The following is a 22035-nucleotide window of genomic DNA, read 5'->3' as shown; positions in this document are numbered from 1 at the left end:
CCAAACTCCAGGGTACTATAACTTACCATGTATATATATTTGACTACCTGTAGCTAGTATCTATTTTATTTCAGCAAAAAAAAAAAAAACAGTCTCGGCGTCCATTTCATTTGTTTACCTGTACCTGCAATGTGGTGGTGGTGGATCGTTGGGGCACTAATGCTGATTCTTTTTGTGAGGAAAGCGTCCCCGACCATTCCTCTAGAGCATTGTCCGCATCGACCACCAATACATGCCTTTGTCTTTCTGTTGGTTAAAAAGATGGGTCGACACCTACCAGGTATCAGATATGGTCACATGAGCTTAGAGCACAAACGAGAGAAAAATAGAGGAAAAAGAGAGAAGAAAAATAGAAAAGAGGGAAGAGAAAGTGAGAAGAGAAAGAGTGAAGAGAATGAGTGAAGAGAAAGTGAGAAGAGAAAGAGTGAAGAGAATGAGAGAAGAGAAAGAGTGAAGAGAAAGAGAGAAGAGAGAAGAAAAACAGACAAGAAAACGAGTAACAGAGAAGAGAAAGAGAGAAGTAAAAGCGAAAAGAGTCAAGAGAAAGAGAAGAGAGAAATAGAGGAGAGAAACAGTAAAGAGAAAGAGAGAAGAGAAAGAGAGAAGAGAAAGAGTGAAGAGAAAGAGTGAAGAGAAAGGAGAGAAAAGAAAGAGAGAAAAGAAAGAGTGAAGAGAAAGAGTGAAGAGAAACAGAGAAGAGAAAGAGCGAAGAGAAAGAGAGAAGTGAAAGCAAAAAGAAAAAGAGACAAGAGAAAGAGAGGAGAGAAACAGTGAAGAGAAAGAGAGAAGAGAAAGAGTAAAGAGATAGAAAGAAGAAAAAGAGAAAGAGTGAAGAGAAAGAGAGAAGAGAAAGAGAGAAGATTAAGGGAGAAGAGAAAGATACTACTTTTACTACTACGATGACCTTCCTCAGATGACCTTCCTCAGTTGCGAAGCGACTATGGATCATCTCACGGACATGGGATGAATGCCTGGGCATTAGCTGTGGTCGGAACGATGTCGCCTTACATCAGTTACCCCCTCTCCACGCGGCTGATGTATCCAAAGGAACGGCAGTGCCGATACAGTTTAGGGTCAGCGGCGTCGCAGGTTCTGCCAGGGTGCAACACTTTGTTGTCGAGGACTATGCCTTTGTCTTTCTATATATTATTAGAATTAGTAAGTAAAGCACCCCTTTCGGACCATGCGGTCTATAGGGCAGATGGTGTAAGGGTCATCTGTTGCTGTGGCCTACGGTTAACGAGGGTGTCATGTGGCCAGCATAACGACCAACCTCTCCTACTTTCCTTTTCCCCAGCTAATGTTAGGCACCCGTTAGAGCTGGATGGATTCAGAGGCGCCCTAAAGATCCCGAAATTAAAAATCCCTGCCTTCACCAGAGTTCGAACTATTACTAATATCAAAATCCTGAAATCAGTGTCACTCTCTGGCACTGCCTAGATCGAGGTACATTCAGTGAAAAAAACAACAACACTGTCTTCTCCTAAGGCAACTCGAATTAACAAATACTTGGCTTTATTTAACTAGATGGCAGTCAAAACATTCACATCTCGTTCTATTGGCAGGTCACGGATAAAACCTTCTGACACATGACACAATCAGAAAGTAAACAACTTAATTACACTACCGCCTACAAATTACAGAATTATAAACACGTAGATAATTAAAAATGAACACTGAACAATTGCTAAAGGAGGCCTTTGTAATATAATGCTAAAATATTAAAGTTCCAGTTTCAGAGCTTGCGATCTATAGGGCAGATGATGTAAAGTTCATCTGTTTCTGCCCACGGGTAATGAGGGTGACACGTGGCCAGCCCAACGACCAACCGCCTTTACTTTTTCCTGACAAATGCCAAGTACACATTAAAGCTGGGTGTACTCAAAAGTAAAGTTCCCCCTTTTAGACCTTCCTATCTATAGGGCAGATGATGTAAAGTTCATCTGTTTCTGCCCACGGGTAATGACACGTGGCCAGCACAACGGCCAACCGCCTTTAATTTTTCCTAATTTTTCCTAATTATTAAATTTTTACTACCTTCACTATTTTAACTGTGAATAGACCTTGTTTGTAAATTGTAATGATTTAACTGTATGGAATTTAGCTCTTGTAAAGGAGAGTAATCCTTGAAGGATTACGGGCATTCAAGGATTACGGGCACTAAATGGCCTAAATTGTGCCGATGTGCCAAAAACTCAAAACTCAAACTCCTGACTAATGTCAAGTACACATTAGAGCTGGCTGGACTCAAAAGTAAAGTTCCCCCTTTTAGACCTTCCTATCTATAGGGCAGATGGTGTTAAGGGCATCGGTTTCTTTGGCCAACGGTTAACGAGCAAGGTGTCACAACGGCCAACTGCCTTTCCTTTCCCCAACTAAAGTCAGGTACCCCTTGGAGTGAGGGAGACTCAGGGGCGCCCTAAAAAATCATAGGCCTAAACGAAATTTCGTTTATAGGTTTAAAAATAGTCCTATATTAGGCCTACGTGTAATGTTAAAGTAATAAGTGTAGATGAAGGCCTAAAGTATATATATTGTAGGCCTAAAGTATATATATATAGTCTATGGTAAAAACATATTTCAATTAAACACAAGTATGGAACCAATGATGTTAGTATTTTAAACTCTTTCTCTCCTAACTGACGATACCAACGTTGATTCCACCAGAATGTGGTAAATAATTACGAAGAGAAAGAGTTAAATGACAAAACAGCGAACTATAACATTAACATAACATCATAATGATAACGTCTAGGTTTAGAAGTGTTTAATGGAATGATTTATACTTGTCTGTTTAACACCGCTGCCAGACGATACGGTACCTTAAACATGGTAATAAATGTTCACTGAATTAAGGGTAGATATATAGTCAGGCCAGTCAGGAGTAGCCTAGATCTAGACTAGAACAGAGTGGCTGTTAGGAATTCGGTGATTGTAGAATCGAATATAATCACGTTCAGTGTTCAATATGGGCAAGCAAGCAAGCGTTATCTCTGTCTTAAAAGTACGAGTACATAGCTATTTTATGACATAGCAAAGGAGTGTTAAGAATATTCTGTTTACAACATACCATAAAGTGGTATAAACAATTCTAAAACAAGACGGTATCTATGTTCCCTCTCGGCTGGTGTTTATAAAAAGTGGAGCTAGCAAAATCTTGTAGTGCAAAGTTTTAAATTAGGTTTTGTAAGCATGCATAAAATCTAAATAAAATCTTTTGAGTGAACTACTCAGCAGTGGGCCCGGTTGTGAAAGGAGGAGGGTTGGACGAGGGGCTAGCTGCTAGCGGAACCACTCAATAAAACCTCAATTACTACAGAAACGACAAACATCGAACATAGAGATAAGGATCATCTTAGGCGCGGCTTGAGCGGCCCAGAAAGACAAGCATGGTAAGTCTTTCAACGCAAAGAACTTATGAAACCAACGTAAGGATCTTGCACCAATGCGGCAGACTGGTCGAATTTCTGAAAAAAAAAATGGACGCTTAAAGGCTGGATGTCTTTAGAATCTGTGGGATGCAGTGGACATCAAGTGGTGGGATAGTCAATAAAGGCAAGACCATAATATATTCAGGACATGATTCAGAAAATGATCTAGCCAAGAAGCCAGTCAGTGACCTATCACGGCTCCAGTCAAAGTAAATTAATATACCCATCATCCAAGAGACGCTTAACCAACCGGCTCCAGATCTGACTTGCACATTCAAAGTATTTCAAATACCACTTCGCGGATCTGTTTTAGTTTCTACTATGTCTACTATACTATTGTAGTCGCGGTGGCTGAGCGGTAAAGCGCTTGGTTTCCGAACTGGGGGTCTCGGTTTTGAACCCTGGTGTAGACCGAGATTTTTAATTTCGGGATCTTTGGGCGCTTCTGAGTCCACTCAGCTCTAATGGGTACCTGACATTAGTTAGGGAAAAGGTGGTTGGTCGTTATGCTGGACACATGACACCCTCGTTAACCGTAGGCCACAGAAACAGATGACCTTTACATCATCTGCCCTATAGACCAAAAAAGGTCTGAAAGGGGAAATTTACTTTTCCTTTTTTTAATTGCCATCTATTTAATTGATGGATTTATATAACAGATATATTTCTTTTATTTTAAAAAAGGAAACAACATTTCTTTTTTTAGACATATAATTGTTGAGTTACAGAAATCTGCGCAAAAAAATCTGGAAGATACGTCACGCTGGCTAAAGCTAGTTGGGTTGGCGTATCTTTCCAGAGAGATTAAACCTCTCTCCACATACTGTGTAAAGGTCTTCTTGTATCCGTAATGTACTTGAATATTGATCTGATTGGAATTTGAAAGGACACAATAACGTGACCAAAAAAAAAATATCACTCCAGTGTTCGCTCGAGATGTGTGACGTCATTTGATGGCACTCTCGATGACGTAACGTTGTTCAGCAGCTCTGTGACGTCAAAGCAGGCTGGTCGGACGAAAGATGGGAGTAGGCTTCATCCTCTTTGTCATTTTCTTTCTCAGCTCGTCTGCTTCTGAAAATTATTTTAAAACAAAAAAAAAAAAGTTTTATAATTCTTCATAAATCAATTGTTTCAGCTTTAGGAAAGATTCGTTTGTTTGCATGTTTTTGGAAGATCTTTTAGGATTGAAGATTATTTCACCGGAATTCACCCTTGCCCAAATTTTCAGCAGGACGATGGGCGGGCTTCGAACCCAGGGCCACCAAGACGACTTCTTATTTTATGAAATACAGACGTTGCTTCAAAAAAGATGATTTCGTCCTACGCGTGTTCCTAGGTCAATCGACATGCATGTTAATCAATGACTTAAACTCTGTCGAGTCGCTGGCTCAGGAAACCCATTCATGCTCTAATAGTACTAGGGAAGAAGGAGCATTTGTACACATTTGTCCCAGCATATGGAACGAGGAGTGTGCTTTTTATTAGATCTCGTTTTTGTATTTGAAAATTATGGTTCAGTGTTTTCAGTATAATTGCTTCTTTACTTTTGAGTTTTCTATCCTGAAGGCTTTCTAGATTTAATGATTTCACCAAAGGTTTTACTCCAAGTAACAGTCCAGAAGGAATACACAATACCAGACAGTCAATTGGCGTACAAAACATTGATATGTTAATTAACTTTTTATTTTCTTAAGGCTGAGTGGTTAAGCGATTGACTTTCGAACCGAGATTCCTTGGGTTCGAATTTCTGTGAAGACTTGGATTTTGATTTTCGAAATTTTGAGAACAGCCTCGAGTCCAGCCAACTCTAATGGCTACCTGAAATTAGTTCGGGAAAGTAAATGGTCGTTGTGCTGGTTGCATGACACTCTCGTTTACCGCCGGTTTGAAAGGGGGACTTTACTTGGGTAAATTGGTCGGTGTTCTAAGCCATTGACATCCAAGTTGGCAAATGAAGCAGTGGAAATCCCGCTAGTAAAGCCCAATGTATCTTAACTATTAGAGCATGGAATGGGTTGCCTGAGTCAAGAACCAATGACTTGGCCTAGTGACACGCGTAGGACGCAATCATCCTTTTTTTTTTGTAAGTAATGTCTGTATTTTATAAGCTAAATACATAAATTATGCCTATTATATAGCGCTACTTTTATGCTTATAGCATGCTCAGAGCGCTTTGGTCCAATCTCAGTTGTGGACCAGTGGGGGGGGGGGTACCTAGCAGAAGGTTTTTCCGTGCTGCCTTTAGGAGCTCAGTAAACACAACTCTGCTCCAGACAGGTGTCGAACCTCGAGCCCCCTTCATAGGTAGCCAAGCCAAGCCAAGTTTAAGCGTACTTGGCCTCTCGACCACGCTTCCCACAAGATAAGATAATTAAACTGAATGAAAACTGTTGTCGATTTAAAAATTTATAGAATCAAAGAAATATTCAAGCCACTGTTTTCACTGACTAAACTTTAATTTTAATAGCTAAGAATTGCTTTTTACAAAGCTTATATCAATTCACTCTGTCTGTCTGTCTGTCTGGTAAGAAGTGTGTAGAACCTACACTTTATTTCTCCTACACCCATTCTCGGATCAAGTTGAAACTTCGCAAAATAGACATAGACAAGACACGAATCAATCAAGAAAATTAACCAATCAGACAATTAGTTACTGATAATTAATTATTTCGTTAAATAGCAACAAGGGAAACTAATACTTCAGTATTCTCAAATATGGCTAAATTTGTTGACTTTAGTCCCCTTAAATAATTGTTTACGCTATTTCTGCCTCACGCATTATCCGATCAAGTTTATACTTTAAACAATTATTTTTTGTACCTAAAAAAATGAATCAATAAACAAAAATACTCAATTAGTCAATATATTATTGGTAATTAATTATTTTGCTTGATATCTAATAAGGGAAATAACTTGTACATTATTGGTAGAAATCATTTTTTAAAGACGGAGTTCTTCCCCTTTAGATAAGCTTTATTTTGTTTTGTTTTTTTAAAAAGGATTTTTTATATTTTGCTTGTTTTTATGTGTTTGTTATATCTAGAGTATGTTTCTATTCGAATGAGAAATATTTTTTTATTGCTCGAGGTGTTTGTTGAATGTTAAAAACAAATGTGGCGTCATATTTGTTTTTTTTTTCAAGGAGGCTCCAGACGTCCTACAGTCTAAGAAGCTATCTTTCAAGAGCTCAAATTGCAGTTACGACGCATCAACGTAAATACTTGAACATTTATATCACAGCATAAATCATTGTTATGGGTTAAAGCAGCGTACAAAGGTTCACGTTCGATCTTCTCTTCGAGATCTACCGAGATCTAGATTAGTATCAGTAGCCTCTAACTTCTAATGTGTTCCCTTTTCAGACTTTCTGGTCTATAGGGCAGATGATGTTAAGGTCATCTGTTTCTGTGGCCTACGGTTAACGAGGGTGTCATGTGGCCTGTTCACAGTGTCCAGCACAACGACCAACCGCTTTTACTTTTCCTCAACTAATGTCAGGTATCCATTAGAGCTGGGTGGACTCAGAGGCGCCCAAAGAACCCGACATTAAAAGTCTTCACCAGGAAATTGTTCCGGAACTAAAAACGTTGGTTAATGTATTGAGCTCACTGTGTATCTTTGGCTAATAATAATAAAGCTTGTCTTCGAGTCCAAAAGATTAATGAGGAATGCAGCATTCCCCGTGTCTGTAACCTACATATTTTGTCACTCCAGCGCAGACAATAACCATTGTCCGTCGGTAGTCGATTACGATTTTCTTTTCGCCGTCTGTCCTCGGCAGCGGATGTTCTTTTGGACTCAAATGTGTATCCCGCGGCCTTAGTAAGTGATCTCCAGATGTCTTCAACCTGAGAATCTGTTGATCTAACCACGCCCCTTAGACCAACCAAGCGCTGTAACCAACTAAATCGGTGTAGGTTAGGCTTGATCTAAAACCTCTATGGAGCGAAGACATCTTTACAGGATTCATAGGATTCATACGTCATAGTAACTCTGAAAACATACCCAGAAGGAACACTCACCGCTTCATTGTTTTTCTGACAAGTAATATAAAACATTTCCTTTTAAAATTCCGCTTCATGTAGCTGATAGTGGCCTATGTTTACTCATTCTATTTCAATCTAAAAACGCTTCCAGTGGTGCCACGTTTTTCTCTCAAAAGCTACGGCCTGCGGGCTTTTTCAGCGCACGGACCAAATTTTTGGAACTCACTCCCCATTGATCTCAGACAGACAACCGGCTACCTGAGATGAACTCCTATTGAAAAATCAGAGCAGGAAGGACTAGTCCTCCCGTAGTGCTCTGGCAAGAAACTTAGCCGTCCGGCGTAGTGCCTCATAGCTACCATACAAGTCGAGTGACTGCACAGGCAAGTCCCCCCTTAGCTCGCGGAGCTGGGGACACTCGTACAAGACATGCGTTACTGTTTCGACGCTCTCTCCACAGTGACGGCATCGGGAGTCAAAGTTAGTGCGGAACCGGGCAAAGTATGCCCCAATAGGACAATGTTCCGTCCTGCACTGCGCAACTATTGACTGCTCTGACCTCCTCAGTCGCCACCATGGATCGTCGCGATCTGGGTGACGCATGCGCTGCCAGACACCACGTGCTCTGTCGGATTCCTCCCAGGACTTTAACCACTTCTCATGAATGAGTGCTCGGATTTGTGCCGTTGCTTGTAAGTACGTGCTTGGTGCTTCGAGGTGTGTGGCTGCCATTGCACCCTCCCTTGCGAGGGCGTCTGCCGTTTCATTGCCCCTCACGCCGCAATGTGAAGGCGCCCACTGCATATAAACGACAGCTCCAATAGCTCGGCGGATGTTATCTGCGGCGCCGATTGCCTCTTCTATTACGGGCGACCCTCCCCCGCCGCCACCCATAACTAGGAGACTGGAGCGAGAGTCAGTGACCAACACCACCGTAGTGGCGCTAGTCTCGCGTTGGAGCATTCGGGCCCTAATGGCCTCGAACGCCCTAGTTATCCCTGTAAGTTCGGCATCCATGGAGCATGCAGCGTAGCCGCATGGACCAGAGAGCCTATCTGGTTCAGTCCGGTCGGGGTAGACAATAAGGGCCCCATACCCCGATCTATCGGGGTTCTCATTACCGACCCATCGGTATAACAGAATATGGCATCTGATGGGTAGGATTTTATAGTTATGGATGCCAAATTTTGGAGAATGGCAGGTGTTAATCGCCTCTTGGTGGCTCCCTCTTGCCCTAACAGGGACAGGTTTATTTGTGGGGCCGGCAATCTCCTCCACGGAGGGCACGTACTGATTCTCCTAATAGGGATTCTATCAGTGGAGAGTCCAGCTGTATTTGACAAATTGGCCGCTATATGTAGGAACGATCGCATTTTAATGCGGTTCCTCTCTTTCCACTGTCGCACTAAAATTGAGGTGGGTAGCCTAGAGTCGCCCCTTTTATAGCGCTCGTAGGCCGTAAGTACTGCCCTCTCCCTCCTAAGATGTAAGGGTGCCACGTTTGTAAAAATTTCAGCAGCGTTTGTTGGGCTTGTCCTAAAGGTGCCACAAATGAACCGTAGAGCCTGTGCTTGTACCCGGTCGAGTGATTCGAGGGCAGTTTTACTAGCGTATACTTGAAGTGTATAGCTGTATTCAATTTGTGATCTGACTGCCCCTAGATACAATGTGCGTAGCATGTCAGCTTTGGCACCCCACTTTGTGCTGGCCAGCTTTCTTAATAACGCTAACTTCTCCGAGGCTTTTCGTTCAACTTCCTGGACGTGCTGGAGCATTGACAGTTTTCTATCCAGGGTCACCCCTAGATATTTTGGCGTATTTTCACGCTGGAGTCGCAGCCCACCGAGTTGAAGCTCGAATGGAGCCTTAAGGATATCGATTCCTAGGCTGAACAGGGACCAGGTCGTTTTGGCAACGTTTATCTGAATCTGCCATTTGTCGCAATACGAGGAGATGGTATGGAGGTCTGCTTGAAGTGCCGCCTGTATTTGGTCGGCTTTCTTCCCGGTTGACCAGAGGACAATATCGTCAGCATATAGCAGTTTTTTGGACCGTAGTGAGCTGGGCAAATCATTAAGAAAGGCTATGAAAAGTGTACAGGACAGGGCGGAGCCCTGAGGCAGGCCATTAAGTTGTTGTTTTGGCTTGCTAAGGGAGTGCTGGTATTTTGTACGTGTGCTCCTCCATGACAGAAAGGATTGTATCCAATTGTATATCTTGCCCCGCACACCCATAGCTCTTAGCTTAAGATAGAGGCCTTGCTTCCACACACGATCGTAGGCCTGTTTTAGGTCTATGAACACCGCGTATGTGCTCTCGGACCTCTGGAACCCGTCGGCCACCTCCTGTGCGAATGCCGTGACCTGGTCGATCGGGCTCAAGCCTGCCCTAAAGCCGGCCTGTTCTGGCGCCAGGATACCGGCACTCTCAAAGCACCAAACTAGCCGCTCGTTAACCATTCGCTCAGCAACTTTGCCAAGGGTTGAGGTTAGTGAAATGGGTCTGTAGGACTCCACGTTAGTCGCGTCTTTTCCCTTCTTAAGGACTGGCACAATGACAGCACTCTTCCAGGCCCCGGGCAGTCTGGACTCTGCCCAGGTTCGATTCATAAACTCCAGGAGTTTATCTCTCGCAATGCCCCCAAGGTGTTTTACCATCTCGGGGGTAACCTTGTCTGGCCCCGGAGCTTTTCGATTTTTGCACTTAGCTATCGCTCTGTCCAGCTCAGCACGACAGAAGGGCGCGTTGCAAGTTGCTTGGCTTTCTGGCTCATCCGGCTCCCTCTCGAGCCTCTTACGTTCTTTGTTGAGGGCTTTGGACATGGCAGACTTCTTTTCGGGCTTGCTGATTTTAGCAAAATGTCGATTCAACAAGCCGGCCATTTTGGTTACCGTCGAGACCGGCCCTCCGGGTGACAATAGAGGGGCAGCCGTTCGCGCTGTGTCTTTGGCCTCAAGGTTTCGCAGAAGACGCCAGGCTTTCGAGGTATCCCGAAGATCCATCCCGGCGCAGGCAGCGTTCCAATGGTCCGACCGGACGCGTCGGGCCAGTTCACTCGTGGCTCTGCAGAGCCGATTGTACTCCCGCCGGATTTCAGGGGTACCCTTCCGTTCAGCAAGCCTCCGGGCTCGCTTACGTCTCAGGACCAGCTTATTCAATTCCTGAGACCACACGCGTTTCTGCCTAACGCCAGGATAAGTCCGCGGGACAAACCTCTTGGCCGCACCCAACATAGCTGCTGTTAATTCGCCGTATATGATGTCAACGTCCCTATCCTCCACTGCAATATTCATAAGGGCAGAGTTGACTGCTGCCTCGTAGGCTGGCCAGTTCGCCTTGGTGTAACTCCATCTACGCGGGGCTTTTGGGGTTACACCACTGGCCTCTGAGAGGGCAATAGTGACTAATATGGGTCTATGGTCACTTCCAATGTCATCTAGGACTTGAAACTGAGTATGTGATTCTAGATTAGCTGTGATTAAAGTAAGGTCTGGTCTAGATTGGCTGCCATTTCCGGTATGGTATAGAGTTGGGGGAGTATGTTTATTTTGCAGACAGAACAAATTAGAATTATTTAGCAGTTCATGAATTTTATGTCCCGATGAGTCAGTTGAGTCATAGCCCCACTGCTGAGACTTAGCATTAAAGTCTCCTGCGATGACGTTGTGAGTATTGATATTAGTACAGTCATATTCGAGACTAATTTCATGCTTGGGGGGGGTTGTACAGATTAGTTACCGTGAGTTTGCGCCCTAATTTATGTATCTCGAGGGTGATGGCGTCGGTACGCCCATGCACTCGTGGACCGGGGACTTGTGTTGCAACCAGATTGTTGCGTACATACGTGATGAGCCCCCGGCAGTCTGTGCATTTGCACTTAAATGCAGTATAACCGGTGATACTGGCATTGCGTTTGCCAGTTAGTGTCTCTTGTAGTAAAGCCACGTCTATTGCCCTCTCGTGGAGGAGTTTTGAGAGCTCTTACACCTTTGGGATGACCCCGCAGATGTTAATTTGTAAGATCAGGAGGGACCTTGTGTTTATGGGCTTAGTCCCTTTAGTGGGTTGGATCCCACTAGTGTCATTTTGGGTTGTTTGGGGGCCGGAGGCTCCCGTCACTATTTCGCTTCCAGTCATATTTGCCTGCGGTGTATCTAGGTCCGCAGGAGGTTGTGGCAGACTTCCATCAACCTTATTCGAATCGGACCTCCGATGGAGGTACGAATGCAGTGTTCGTTGAGAAGAGGACTTAAGTGGAGGAATTTTAGCTAACTTTTCACGACCTGACAAATTCCCCCTCATCGAGGTCGCGGGGCGACTAGTAGCTGACTTTTCGTGTCCAGGCCTGACGCCCACTACCCGGCGCACGGAGCCTGTTAGGGTCTGCTCGTGCCCGCTTTTTACTGTGTCTGTGTCAATCATGGTTGTATGGTTAAGGCCGTTGGCGGCCTTAGTTACTGCTCTAATGCAGCAGCGTGCATGGCCTATACTTATGTCGCCACTAAGGGCAAGGCAGAGACCTGCCCAAGCAATCACTGCCACAGATTGGCATATAAGTTTCCTGCAAGGCAGGAGTGGGGTGGCACGCGTTTCTCGATATTCCCAGTGTCAGAGTCGCCATTGGTCGCGGCGGATTCCTCCACTAGCGCGCCAGGGAACGGGCTAGTTAGAGCCTAGCTCGTGGACGCCGACCGGTCCGCCCGACGCAGCCCGCTAAGGCCGCGCCAGTCAGTCCAGTCTTTGCCCAAGGTGAGACCCGCGAATCAGCCGAGCCCCAGGAGAACCCGACCAACCCTCGAGTTGGTGTCCAGCGCTATCCGCTTTTCGGAGATCCCGTTAGGTCTCTTACTCACCGTTGCCCCGGGGCCCCACAGGGGGGGGGGCTGGACATAACCCCTTTGAGTTCCTTTTACACTTGCCGGCTGCTCATTCATCAGCGGCAAGCAACCAGTACCCTTGGCCACTCCCAAAGAGCGGAGTGTTCACGCGGCGACCACGATGAGGTGGTACTGGAACGCCGCGGACAACCGGCTACAGTACATTCAAGAAGAACATTAAGTCCTACCTGTTTAAAACCTTTTCAAATTAGTTTTTCTTTATAGCTCTAGTGTTTATCTTTGTAATGTTAACACAGCGCCTTGAGCCTACATTTTGTTTGTTAACAGAGCTCTATAAATTAAAATATTATTATTTCTTATATAATCAAGACGTTACTTCAAAAAAAGAAGATGATATTTCATTCGGTTTGGATCTGATCAGGTCGTATAAGATCCGCATTGGGTTGGATTGGATCGGAACTGATATGGATTTGATCGAATCAGATTGAATCAAAAGGATACGGATCGAATCAGATCGAATAAAAAAGATACGGATCGAATCAGATCGAATAAAAAAGATACGGATCGAATCAGATCGAATAAAAAAGATACGGATCGAATCAGATCGAATAAAAAAGATACGGATCGAATCAGATCGAATCAAAAGGATACGGATCGAATCAGGTCGAATCAAAAGGATACGGTTGAATCAGGTCGAATCAAAAGGATACGGATCGAATCAGGTCGAATCAAAAGGATACGGATCGAATCAGGTCGAATCAAAAGGATACGGATCGAATCAGGTCGAATCAAAAGGATACGGATCGAATCAGGTCGAATCAAAAGGATACGGATCGAATCAGAACGGATTCAGACATCCATTCACCTAAAATTGTCTTAAGTTTTCTCTTCCACCCTTAAAGAGAGTGCAAGGGAGCTAATACATGTAGTAGGAATTAAAAAATGAAAAATTTACGTGGAAAATTTCATAGCATCCTCCATAGAGTCCGGGAGTTGTTGTTCTTGCGTCTCAGGCAGGAAAAGCGCGAGGGCAGCGGCTACAAGTCCACACGTACCAAATACCAGCTGAGGCAGAATAATGCCCACGTCTCCACCAGCACCCTGTCAAAGGGAGATAACACATTTAAAAAAAACTATTGTGGTACACTCAAATTGATTTAGCTAACGGGAGACAACTAATACATCTTATATATTTTTATATAATACAGACGTTACTTCAAAAACGAAGATTATTACGTCCTACGTGTCATTTAGTCATGCAAATTAACCAATGACTTAAATTCTTCCAATTCACTGGTTTTCCTGGCTGGCTCAGGCAACCCATTCCATGCTCTAATAGCACCACATGGCTTAGAATTATCAATGAGACCTATCAAGGTTGAATATTCAGCTTTTTTTTTCATCAGAGTGCTCAAAATATAGGAGAGAAATGCCCACTAATACTATAGTCCAGAAAATACAAATAAACATGCATGTTTAGTCCAGTAGTCAAGACCATACAATTCTTACCAAGTCTATCGTTTCATAGATTGTATCCACTATCAATACAAATTTATTATCGAAAGGTGCAGGTGCGAAGAACACTTACTAAATTAGCTATATTGGACCTATCCTGGCACACAGAACACTTACCAAATTAGCTATATAGGACGCTATGACAGCACCTATACAGGCACACAGAACACTTACCAAATTAGCTATGTAGGACGCTATGACAGCACCTATCCTGGCACACAGAACACTTACCAAATTAGCTATATAGGACGCTATGACAGCACCTATCCTGGCACACAGAACACTTACCAAATTAGCTATATAGGACGCTATGACAGCACCTATACAGGCACACAGAACACTTACCAAATTAGCTATGTAGGACGCTATGACAGCACCTATCCTGGCACACAGAACACTTACCAAATTAGCTATGTAGGACGCTATGACAGCACCTATCCTGGCACACGCAGAACTGATTCCAGTGACTCCCGCTCTGAAGGAGGTAGGGAAGAGCTCCGATGTAAACATCCAGATGATAGCAAAAGAACCAGACACGCCAAATTTTCCAATCATAGCCAGCATGGACACAGTCCACTTCAAACCTAAGAAATAAACAAGTATGTCGTAGATCTCTATACACCAATGTTAGTCCTCAGCAAGGAGAAAGTTGTCGATAAACAGTTTAAACAGATTCTGATATGATTGATGATAGTGTAGTAGAGAATATTTAGGAACTATTTAATGCGATTAAATTATTTGTGATAGACACTGATACAGAATACTGCATAAATAATTTCATTCACTAAAATACCACTACAATTATAGCCACATTACAAAATCAGAACTCCAGCCAAATTGAAAACCACTTTAACTCCAGCCAGAAACCACTACACCTTTAGCCATATTAGAAAACCATTTCAACACCAGCTATTTAAGAAAACCAGCCATACTACAAAATCACTACAACTTTAGCTAAATAGGCCTACAAAAATGACACAGATTCACCTTATAGTCTTATGATTTTGTATAAAGGTACGTAATAGTTATCTATTAACTAGAAACTGCTACATATGAGCATCTAGATCTAGACAAAGCTAGTGGAAAGAAATATATTTTTAAACATTGTTTAAGATTAATATTATAATAAAATATAGAAATTTTAGATGCTGTTAAAACATTTTAAAGCTATAACTAAGAAATTTAAAAAAATGAAACCACTAGGTTGACCTACTCCGTGTGATTGACCTATTCTAATAGATTGACCTACTTTAATTGATTGTCTTACTTTGGATAAAGTGGCCTACTTTAATAGGCGCGGTGGCTGAGCGGTAAAGCTCTTGACTCCCGAACCGAAGGTCCCGGGTTCGAATCCCGGTGAAGACAGGGATTTTCGTTTCGTGATCTTAGGGCGCCTCTGAGTCCACCCAGCTCTGACATTAGTTGGGGAAAAGTAAAGGCGGTTGGTCGTTGTGTTGGCCACATGACCCCCCTCGTTAACCGTAGGTCACAGATGGCCTTTACATCATCTGCCCTATAGACCACAAGGTCTGAAAGGGGAACTTTACTTTTACATTAATATATTGACCCTACTAACATTTCAGCCCAACATAACCAACACTCTGTACGGCAGTGCTGGACAACTGAAGAGAACAGCACTAGCTGCAAAAGAGCTGACAGCTCAGCAGCAAAAAGCTGTCTAGAAGAAGAAGAACGAATTGACCAGCTTTGCTAAATTGACCTACTTTTATGGATTGTCCTACTTTGCTAAAAATGACATACTTTGCTAAAATGACCTACTTTTATGGATTGTCATACTTTGCTAAAAATGACCTACTTTGCTAAAATGACCTACTTTGCTACAATGACCTACTTTTATGGATTGACCCACTTTGCTAAAAAGGACCTACTTTGCTAAATGACCTACTTTTATGGATTGTCCTACTTTGCTAAAAATGACCTACTTTGCTAAAATGACCTACTTTAATGGATTGACCTACTTACTTTCATCTCCATACAAGACAGGAAACAGAGTAAGTATGCAGGAGACTGAGCCGAGTAACAGAAGAGAGCAGTAGAGACTCTTTCGGCCGAACTTTCCCATGGCGAAGACTATCACAAGTGTGGCAGCGATCTCAAACACGGCAGTGAGACAAAAGTTCAAGTAGATGTTTCCGGACAGTTGGCCAACGTTGAGACCGAGCCCATAGTAAGTTAGGCTACAGACTAACCTGCAACATGGACGACATATTGGTCCTAGTTTTCATCAAGATAGATATTTAACCTTTTTTTTACTTTTAGTAATTTAATTGTATGCTAATTTGTCTGGGAAGCGTGGTCGAGAGGCTAAGTATGCTTGAACTTGCCTGTCTTGGCTACCTATGTAGGGGTCTCGAGGTTCGACACCCGACTCTAGCAGATTTGTGTTTACTAACCATTAAAACCTATTCCCAGATACCCCCTCCCCCACTGCTAGAAGCATGAAAGTAGCGCTATATACAAGCAATAATTATTATCCCTGATTTCATACATTTATATTTAAAGAGTTGTGAGGGCGTGGTGGTATAGCGCTTGGGTCTAGAGTTCAAATCCTGTAATAGTATGGATTTAAGGACGCTTCTGAGACCACTCAACTCTAAAGGGTACCTGACATAAGTTGGGTTAGAGTAGTAAAGGCTGTTAGTTGTTTTTTTGTTTTTTTTTGCTGACTCAGGGCCGAGTTACCTATAAGCAACATACGGTATAGCTTAGGGCCTCCATGAAGTATTTAGCACTGACTTATATGGATTGATAAAGGACCACATATCTCAAATAGCTTAGGTTCTTTTCAACTCTATTGTAGCACTTGCCGGCTACATGACACCTGTCCTTACCTATTGACCAGGGGCGGACTGGCTATATGGGCATTCGGGCCCGGTGGGCCGGTACCCAATTGGGCCGGTAGGGCCAACGAAAGGGCCACGTGAATGCCAGTAAATTGTTTTAAGATTTATAATATTCTCTTTAAAAGCAACACTTTGAGCGTCGTGATATAAAAAAAATATAAATTACACTTTAAAGTCTAATACTAATCTAAAGCATTTTCGTTAACACCATTCATCCCTATATAGTGCTTCTAGTAGACGTCAATTCATTATCCATACTAAACAAGAAACTTAAACGTGAAAATGGTTAACGAGCAGGGTGTCATGTGGCCAGCACACCGACTACAAATCTTTACTTTCCTCAACTAAAGTCAGGTACCCGTTAGAGTTGGATTGAATCAGGGGCGACCTAAAAATCTCGAAATTCAAAATCAAATTTTATCACCGAGATTCGAATCCAGGACCTTAATTTCAGAAGCATTTAACCACTCAGCCACGGGCCGCCATGACCTTGATAGCTATGTGGCATCCAATTTGTGGGCAGGATTGTATAGAAATGCCCAGGCCGATTTTGACACCCAGTCCGCCCCTGCTATTGACCATAGGAACAGATAACTCTTCCGCCTACACCATTCGCTCCCAAAGATTATATTATGAAAGGGTTACCTTTCCTTACTTACCAATTTAAAAAAACTATTAAGGCCCTGATTAGTAGAGTCGGACATTTTAAAAGTGACAAGATGGATTCCGATTTGATCGTAGGCTCCTCTGTTGTTTCATCTGTAAATACAAAACTTGGAAGTTTTCTTTCGTTTATTTTCGCTGCCTTTCTGATTATAGATTTTGCTTCTGAGTTACGGCCTTTTCGTATAAGCCACCTTGCTGATTCAGGTACTAGGCTGTTGAATAATCAAGAAGCAAAATAAAATAAATACTAAAAATAAAATGCAGCTTTTATTTCGGAAAAAAAATTCACATTTACAATACTGTAAGATTTATTTTCCTTTTGTATATCAGATACAAATATTTAATTTCCACTAATTAATGAATAAAATGGCTATTTTTTTTTAAATTGATTTATGTTTTGTTAGGGACAATGAATGATTGTGTAAAGATTCAACTTGATCTGAGAATGGGAAGTGAGAGAAATAAAATGTACAAAATGTGTACCAGAAAGACGAAGATTTGTAAAAACATAGGTCAGATTTCATAATAGAATTATGATATATTAATAATTACATTTTGAGGATTATTTTGCAGAAAAAAGTATTGTTTTAAATTTAAAGGAAAACTTTAGTAAGAGAATATGGGTATATGGTATGTGTTACTGTTGTTGATTTGTTTTTTGTTTTTTTTTTATTTTATAAAAATATGTTTATAAATCACTTTTGAATAAATACGTAAAGCGCAGATATTAAAAAATCTCCAGTGCTCAAACATAAATATACATGTATTCATTGGCCCCCTTCAATAGCAAAACAACTATGATTCATCTCGTATAGCCATATTCTGGAGAGACATTCCTATCCACATACAACGAAGATTTAATGTTATATTTGCTTGGGTGGTAGAGGAGCCAGCCTTTTATTGTTTGGCTCGCTTTTCTTCAAAGGCTGAGCTCATGACTCTTTCGTTGTCCATAGCTATCTTTGTCACCATCTCTCTCCACATAGGGCGGTCTAAGGCTAGGTCTTCGCAGTAGTCAACATCGATGTCCACTGCTTAAAAGTCCCACTCGATCACTTATCTGAGGTGGGGGGGGGGAGACCAGTTTTTTTATGTGTTCATCGCGAGTCGTCCATAGAGAATGACTTTCAGGTCAGGGCATGTATATAAAGACTCACCAAAAGTACCCAGAAAACAGGATTATGGGACAGGAAGCTGCCAACTGCAAATGCTGCCAGTCTCGCAGAAAGTAAGCCAAGAGGCATAACCACAACATCCCAGCAGACCAAAACATGGTGGCGGAAACGCCTGTCACGTGACGATATTTTGGACCAATCAGCTCCATTGCTAAAAAAAATATTTAGTATTCAAAATGTTCAATACCAGTTAAATATTAAAACGTATATGCATGAATAACGGTGAATTAATTTTCTTTATACATTGACACATACACATACATACTAAGTCACATTACCTAAAGTGAAAAAAAGAAGCCCAATAAAGAGGCAAGAGCCCAAAAAAGAGGCAACGCCCAAAAAAGAGGCAAAGAAAAGAGGCAAAAGCCCAAGGATTCCTAGGATGTACTAAGCTAGACAACTGTAGTCAAAAGCTAAAAAGCTGAGGTTTCCTAAAAAAAAAAAAAAAAAAAAAAAAAATTACCTAAAGTGAACGAAGCACAGTATGCTGCTGCCATAGCCAAGCCATTCAGTAAAAAAAGAGCCCCGAGCATGTAGATATTAAACGCCCATGTGGTCAACACGCTGGCCAGTAGATGTAATGATAGAGCTATCATCATGGACCTCTTGCGTCCAACACTGAATTTTGAGGGGGACAATGAAAACAACACATAATTAATGAATTTGTCTGCTTGTTTGTCTGTTCAATAATTGTCTTTGAAGAAACTGAGGAAGAACAAAACTAGAGATTCAAACCGCGGATTATTGTGTCAACAATTAAGCCTCACAATTACCGTCACAAGTGAGTTAAGGAAAAAAAAACAACAACAAAATCTTAGTCTCTTCCTCTTATTTCTCATCTAAAATCAGAATGTGCGAATAGGCGACATGGTCAGCAGTTGTGCCCCATACTCTTTTCTTTATCAGAAAAAAATGTTCCCTTTCAGAACTTGCGATCTATAGGGCAGATGATGTAAAGGTCATCTGTTTCTGTAGCTCACGGTTAACAAGGGTGTCATGTGGCCAGCACAATGACCAACCGCCTTTACTATTCCCCACCTAATGTCAGGTACCCATTAGAGCTGGGTAGACTCAGAGGCGCCCAAAGATCCCGGAATTCAAAATCCCAGTCTTCACTAGGATTCGATCTCGGGAGCCCCGCTCGGAAGCCAAACGCTTTACCGCTCAGCCACCGCGCCTCCTTTCTTTATACCTCACTAATTTTTGTTTCAATGGGGGAAACCCCGAGACGTTAATAACACCCGGGCAGAAACTGCAACGCCACTGATCCCAAACTGTATCGGAACCTGCTGTCCCTATGCAGACATCAGCTTCGCGGAGATGGGGGAAACTGCAGTGTTGGCGACATCGCTCCGACTCTCATTTCGTGAATGAAAGAGGCCATGGTATCATAGTTGGTTTTACTCAGAGGGAGAAATAAATATTTAAAAAAAAAGGATCAGCGGAAGTTTTGATTTTCCGCATATATATTTTTAATAGCTAGTTGGAGTCTGAGGTAGTGCAGTTTATGAAGGCTACTCAGTAAATAAAGACACCTTTATTGTGTACGAGATCAGGTCACCAACAGAGAACTCTTTTACGATACGTGCAATCGCCTCGTAAGTGGGGACCGATCGTTGTGTGAAACGTCTCGGGACAAATCCTTAGACAAAACACGTTTACCAAAGTCAGAACCCGAATATAAGGAATAAATAAATGCAGGCATACTAGGCCTAGTAGATCTTCATAATAATATAAAATGGTATTTTAAGCAAAATCTAACTGCAAAAGCATGTCATTCTGGCCTCCTGGACTCGTCTGCCGTACTTAACACATGCTTTCGAAATTAGCCGCCTATTACGCATCATTCTACAAACATTAAATTTATGCTCCCTCTCTACAATTAACAATAAATACTCCCTTTCTATATCACCTAGGAAACACACATACATTCCATAACAACGATCTAAATGTAAGTCTAGTATCGAAATATCCGATAATATTACAATATATACAACTGTTTGAGACTTCGGCTGTTTAATATCAGAGGCTGGCTTTTGTATGTTTAAATAGTGACACAAAACACACATACACACGTCCAAAGGACTTACACGTCTGCTAAAGGTCCAAGAATGAGGCAGCCAATCACCTGACCGACCATCATGGTCATGATGGCGTGAGATTTAAGCAGTGTGTCACCACAGACAAAATTCATCTTAAAAAGAAAATTAGAATAACAAGTTTCAAGAGGAAGTGTTGGCTCAGTCGGTAGTGTCCTTTGTTGAGAAAACAGCAAACAATCTGGCTAAAACAACTTTTGCATAATTGTTGACCGTTGAGTAATTACTGCATGTTGGTTATAAGAAGGGCAGTCTGTCTGAGCAACTTATCAGATATTGTTGGTAGAGTAAGTAGGCTATTGTAAAAGTCAAAAAAAAAAAATTATTAAAAAAAAAAAAGAATTTCAAATTAGAATTAGAAAAAAAAAGTGCGTGTGTGTGTGGTGTACTGGAGAGAAGAGTTGTGTTAGAACGAAAAGAGATTCAAGTTAAAGATAGAAAAAAATATATAAAAAACAAACGTTTATAAGGGGCAGAACTGCACAATAACAGCAATATATATCAATCTTGTAATAGTTATTTCCCTTTTTATAAATCAAACAAAAGGTATTGATTAACACTAATTAATTATTATTTTTTTAATTGATTCATGTTTTGGTAGGGATAATGAATAATTGCGCAAAGTTTCAACTTGATCCGAGAATGGGAAGTGGGAGAAATAACGTGTTCAAAATGTGCCCCAGACAGACGAGTGATTTGATATAAGCTCTGTGAAATATTACCTGTGTAGCTATTGTTGAGCTCAGATCACTTGTATCATACACCCAGCTGGAACATGCAACTTGGTTGCGTTGGCTGTGAATAAAACAAGAGTATTAGATCAAACATATATTATAACTTATAATACCTACAAACCTATACCACTAACTAGTAACAAATATTTCTGGCCCTCAAATTCATCACCTACAAACACACTTCTTCATCTCATATCTCGTCTGTCCCTTGACGTTCGTCGTAGTGGTGCTGTGACATTTCACGTAACCCAATTCCCTTCACTTTTCCCGGTCAGCAGCTGTTCTTAGTAGGATATCCAGAGAGAGGCCGGTTCATTCTTATCTTATCCAGCCAGCTTTTCTTTAGACTACCCATTATTCGTGCTCCCTCCACTGTACCTTGAAGAATGACTTTTGACAGCGAGTCATGTCTTACAGTAAGACAAAACCAGCTCAGCTTTCGTCTCTACACAATATTGAGGTTATATATATATATTTATAGCTTTTATATAGCGCTACTTTCATGCTTATAGCATGCTCAGAGCGCTTTGGTCCAATCTCATTTGTGGACCAGTGAGGGGGAGGGGGTATCTAGGAGTTGGTTTTCCGTGCTGCCTTTAGGCGCTCAGTAAACGCAACTCTGCCCGAGTCGGGTGTCGAACCTCGAGCCCCCTTCAAGGTAGCCAAGCCAACCCAGGTTCAAGCGCATTTAGCCTCTCGACCACGCTTAATAGTCAGTGGCGTC

At 42.0% G+C, this 22035-nt stretch overlaps 1 protein-coding gene across 2 annotated transcripts in view; it reads right to left on the bottom strand.

Moving 5' to 3' along the window:
- Positions 1 to 1493: 1493 nt before the first annotated feature.
- Positions 1494 to 22035, bottom strand: part of LOC106073671 (organic cation transporter protein-like) — a 32201-nt gene continuing 11659 nt past the window's right edge. The window contains exons 4-12 of one of the 2 annotated variants that reach the window (XM_056033377.1): positions 21300 to 21372; positions 20569 to 20672; positions 18942 to 19096; positions 18461 to 18629; positions 17297 to 17515; positions 15757 to 15983; positions 14005 to 14357; positions 13214 to 13359; positions 1494 to 4505 (exon numbers count right to left, since the gene is read on the bottom strand). In XM_056033377.1, the coding sequence (XP_055889352.1) occupies positions 4412 to 4505; positions 13214 to 13359; positions 14005 to 14357; positions 15757 to 15983; positions 17297 to 17515; positions 18461 to 18629; positions 18942 to 19096; positions 20569 to 20672; positions 21300 to 21372 (1540 nt within the window). In that variant the 3' untranslated portion in view covers positions 1494 to 4411. The remainder of the gene's footprint in view (positions 4506 to 13213; positions 13360 to 14004; positions 14358 to 15756; positions 15984 to 17296; positions 17516 to 18460; positions 18630 to 18941; positions 19097 to 20568; positions 20673 to 21299; positions 21373 to 22035) is intronic. The other variant, XM_056033378.1, reaches the window with a different exon arrangement.

This window comes from Biomphalaria glabrata, chromosome 6, assembly GCF_947242115.1.
Source record: "Biomphalaria glabrata chromosome 6, xgBioGlab47.1, whole genome shotgun sequence".
Lineage (NCBI taxonomy): Eukaryota > Metazoa > Mollusca > Gastropoda > Planorbidae > Biomphalaria > Biomphalaria glabrata.
Note: the sequence above shows the minus strand (reverse complement) of the source record. Positions and strands in the feature narration are given on the sequence as shown.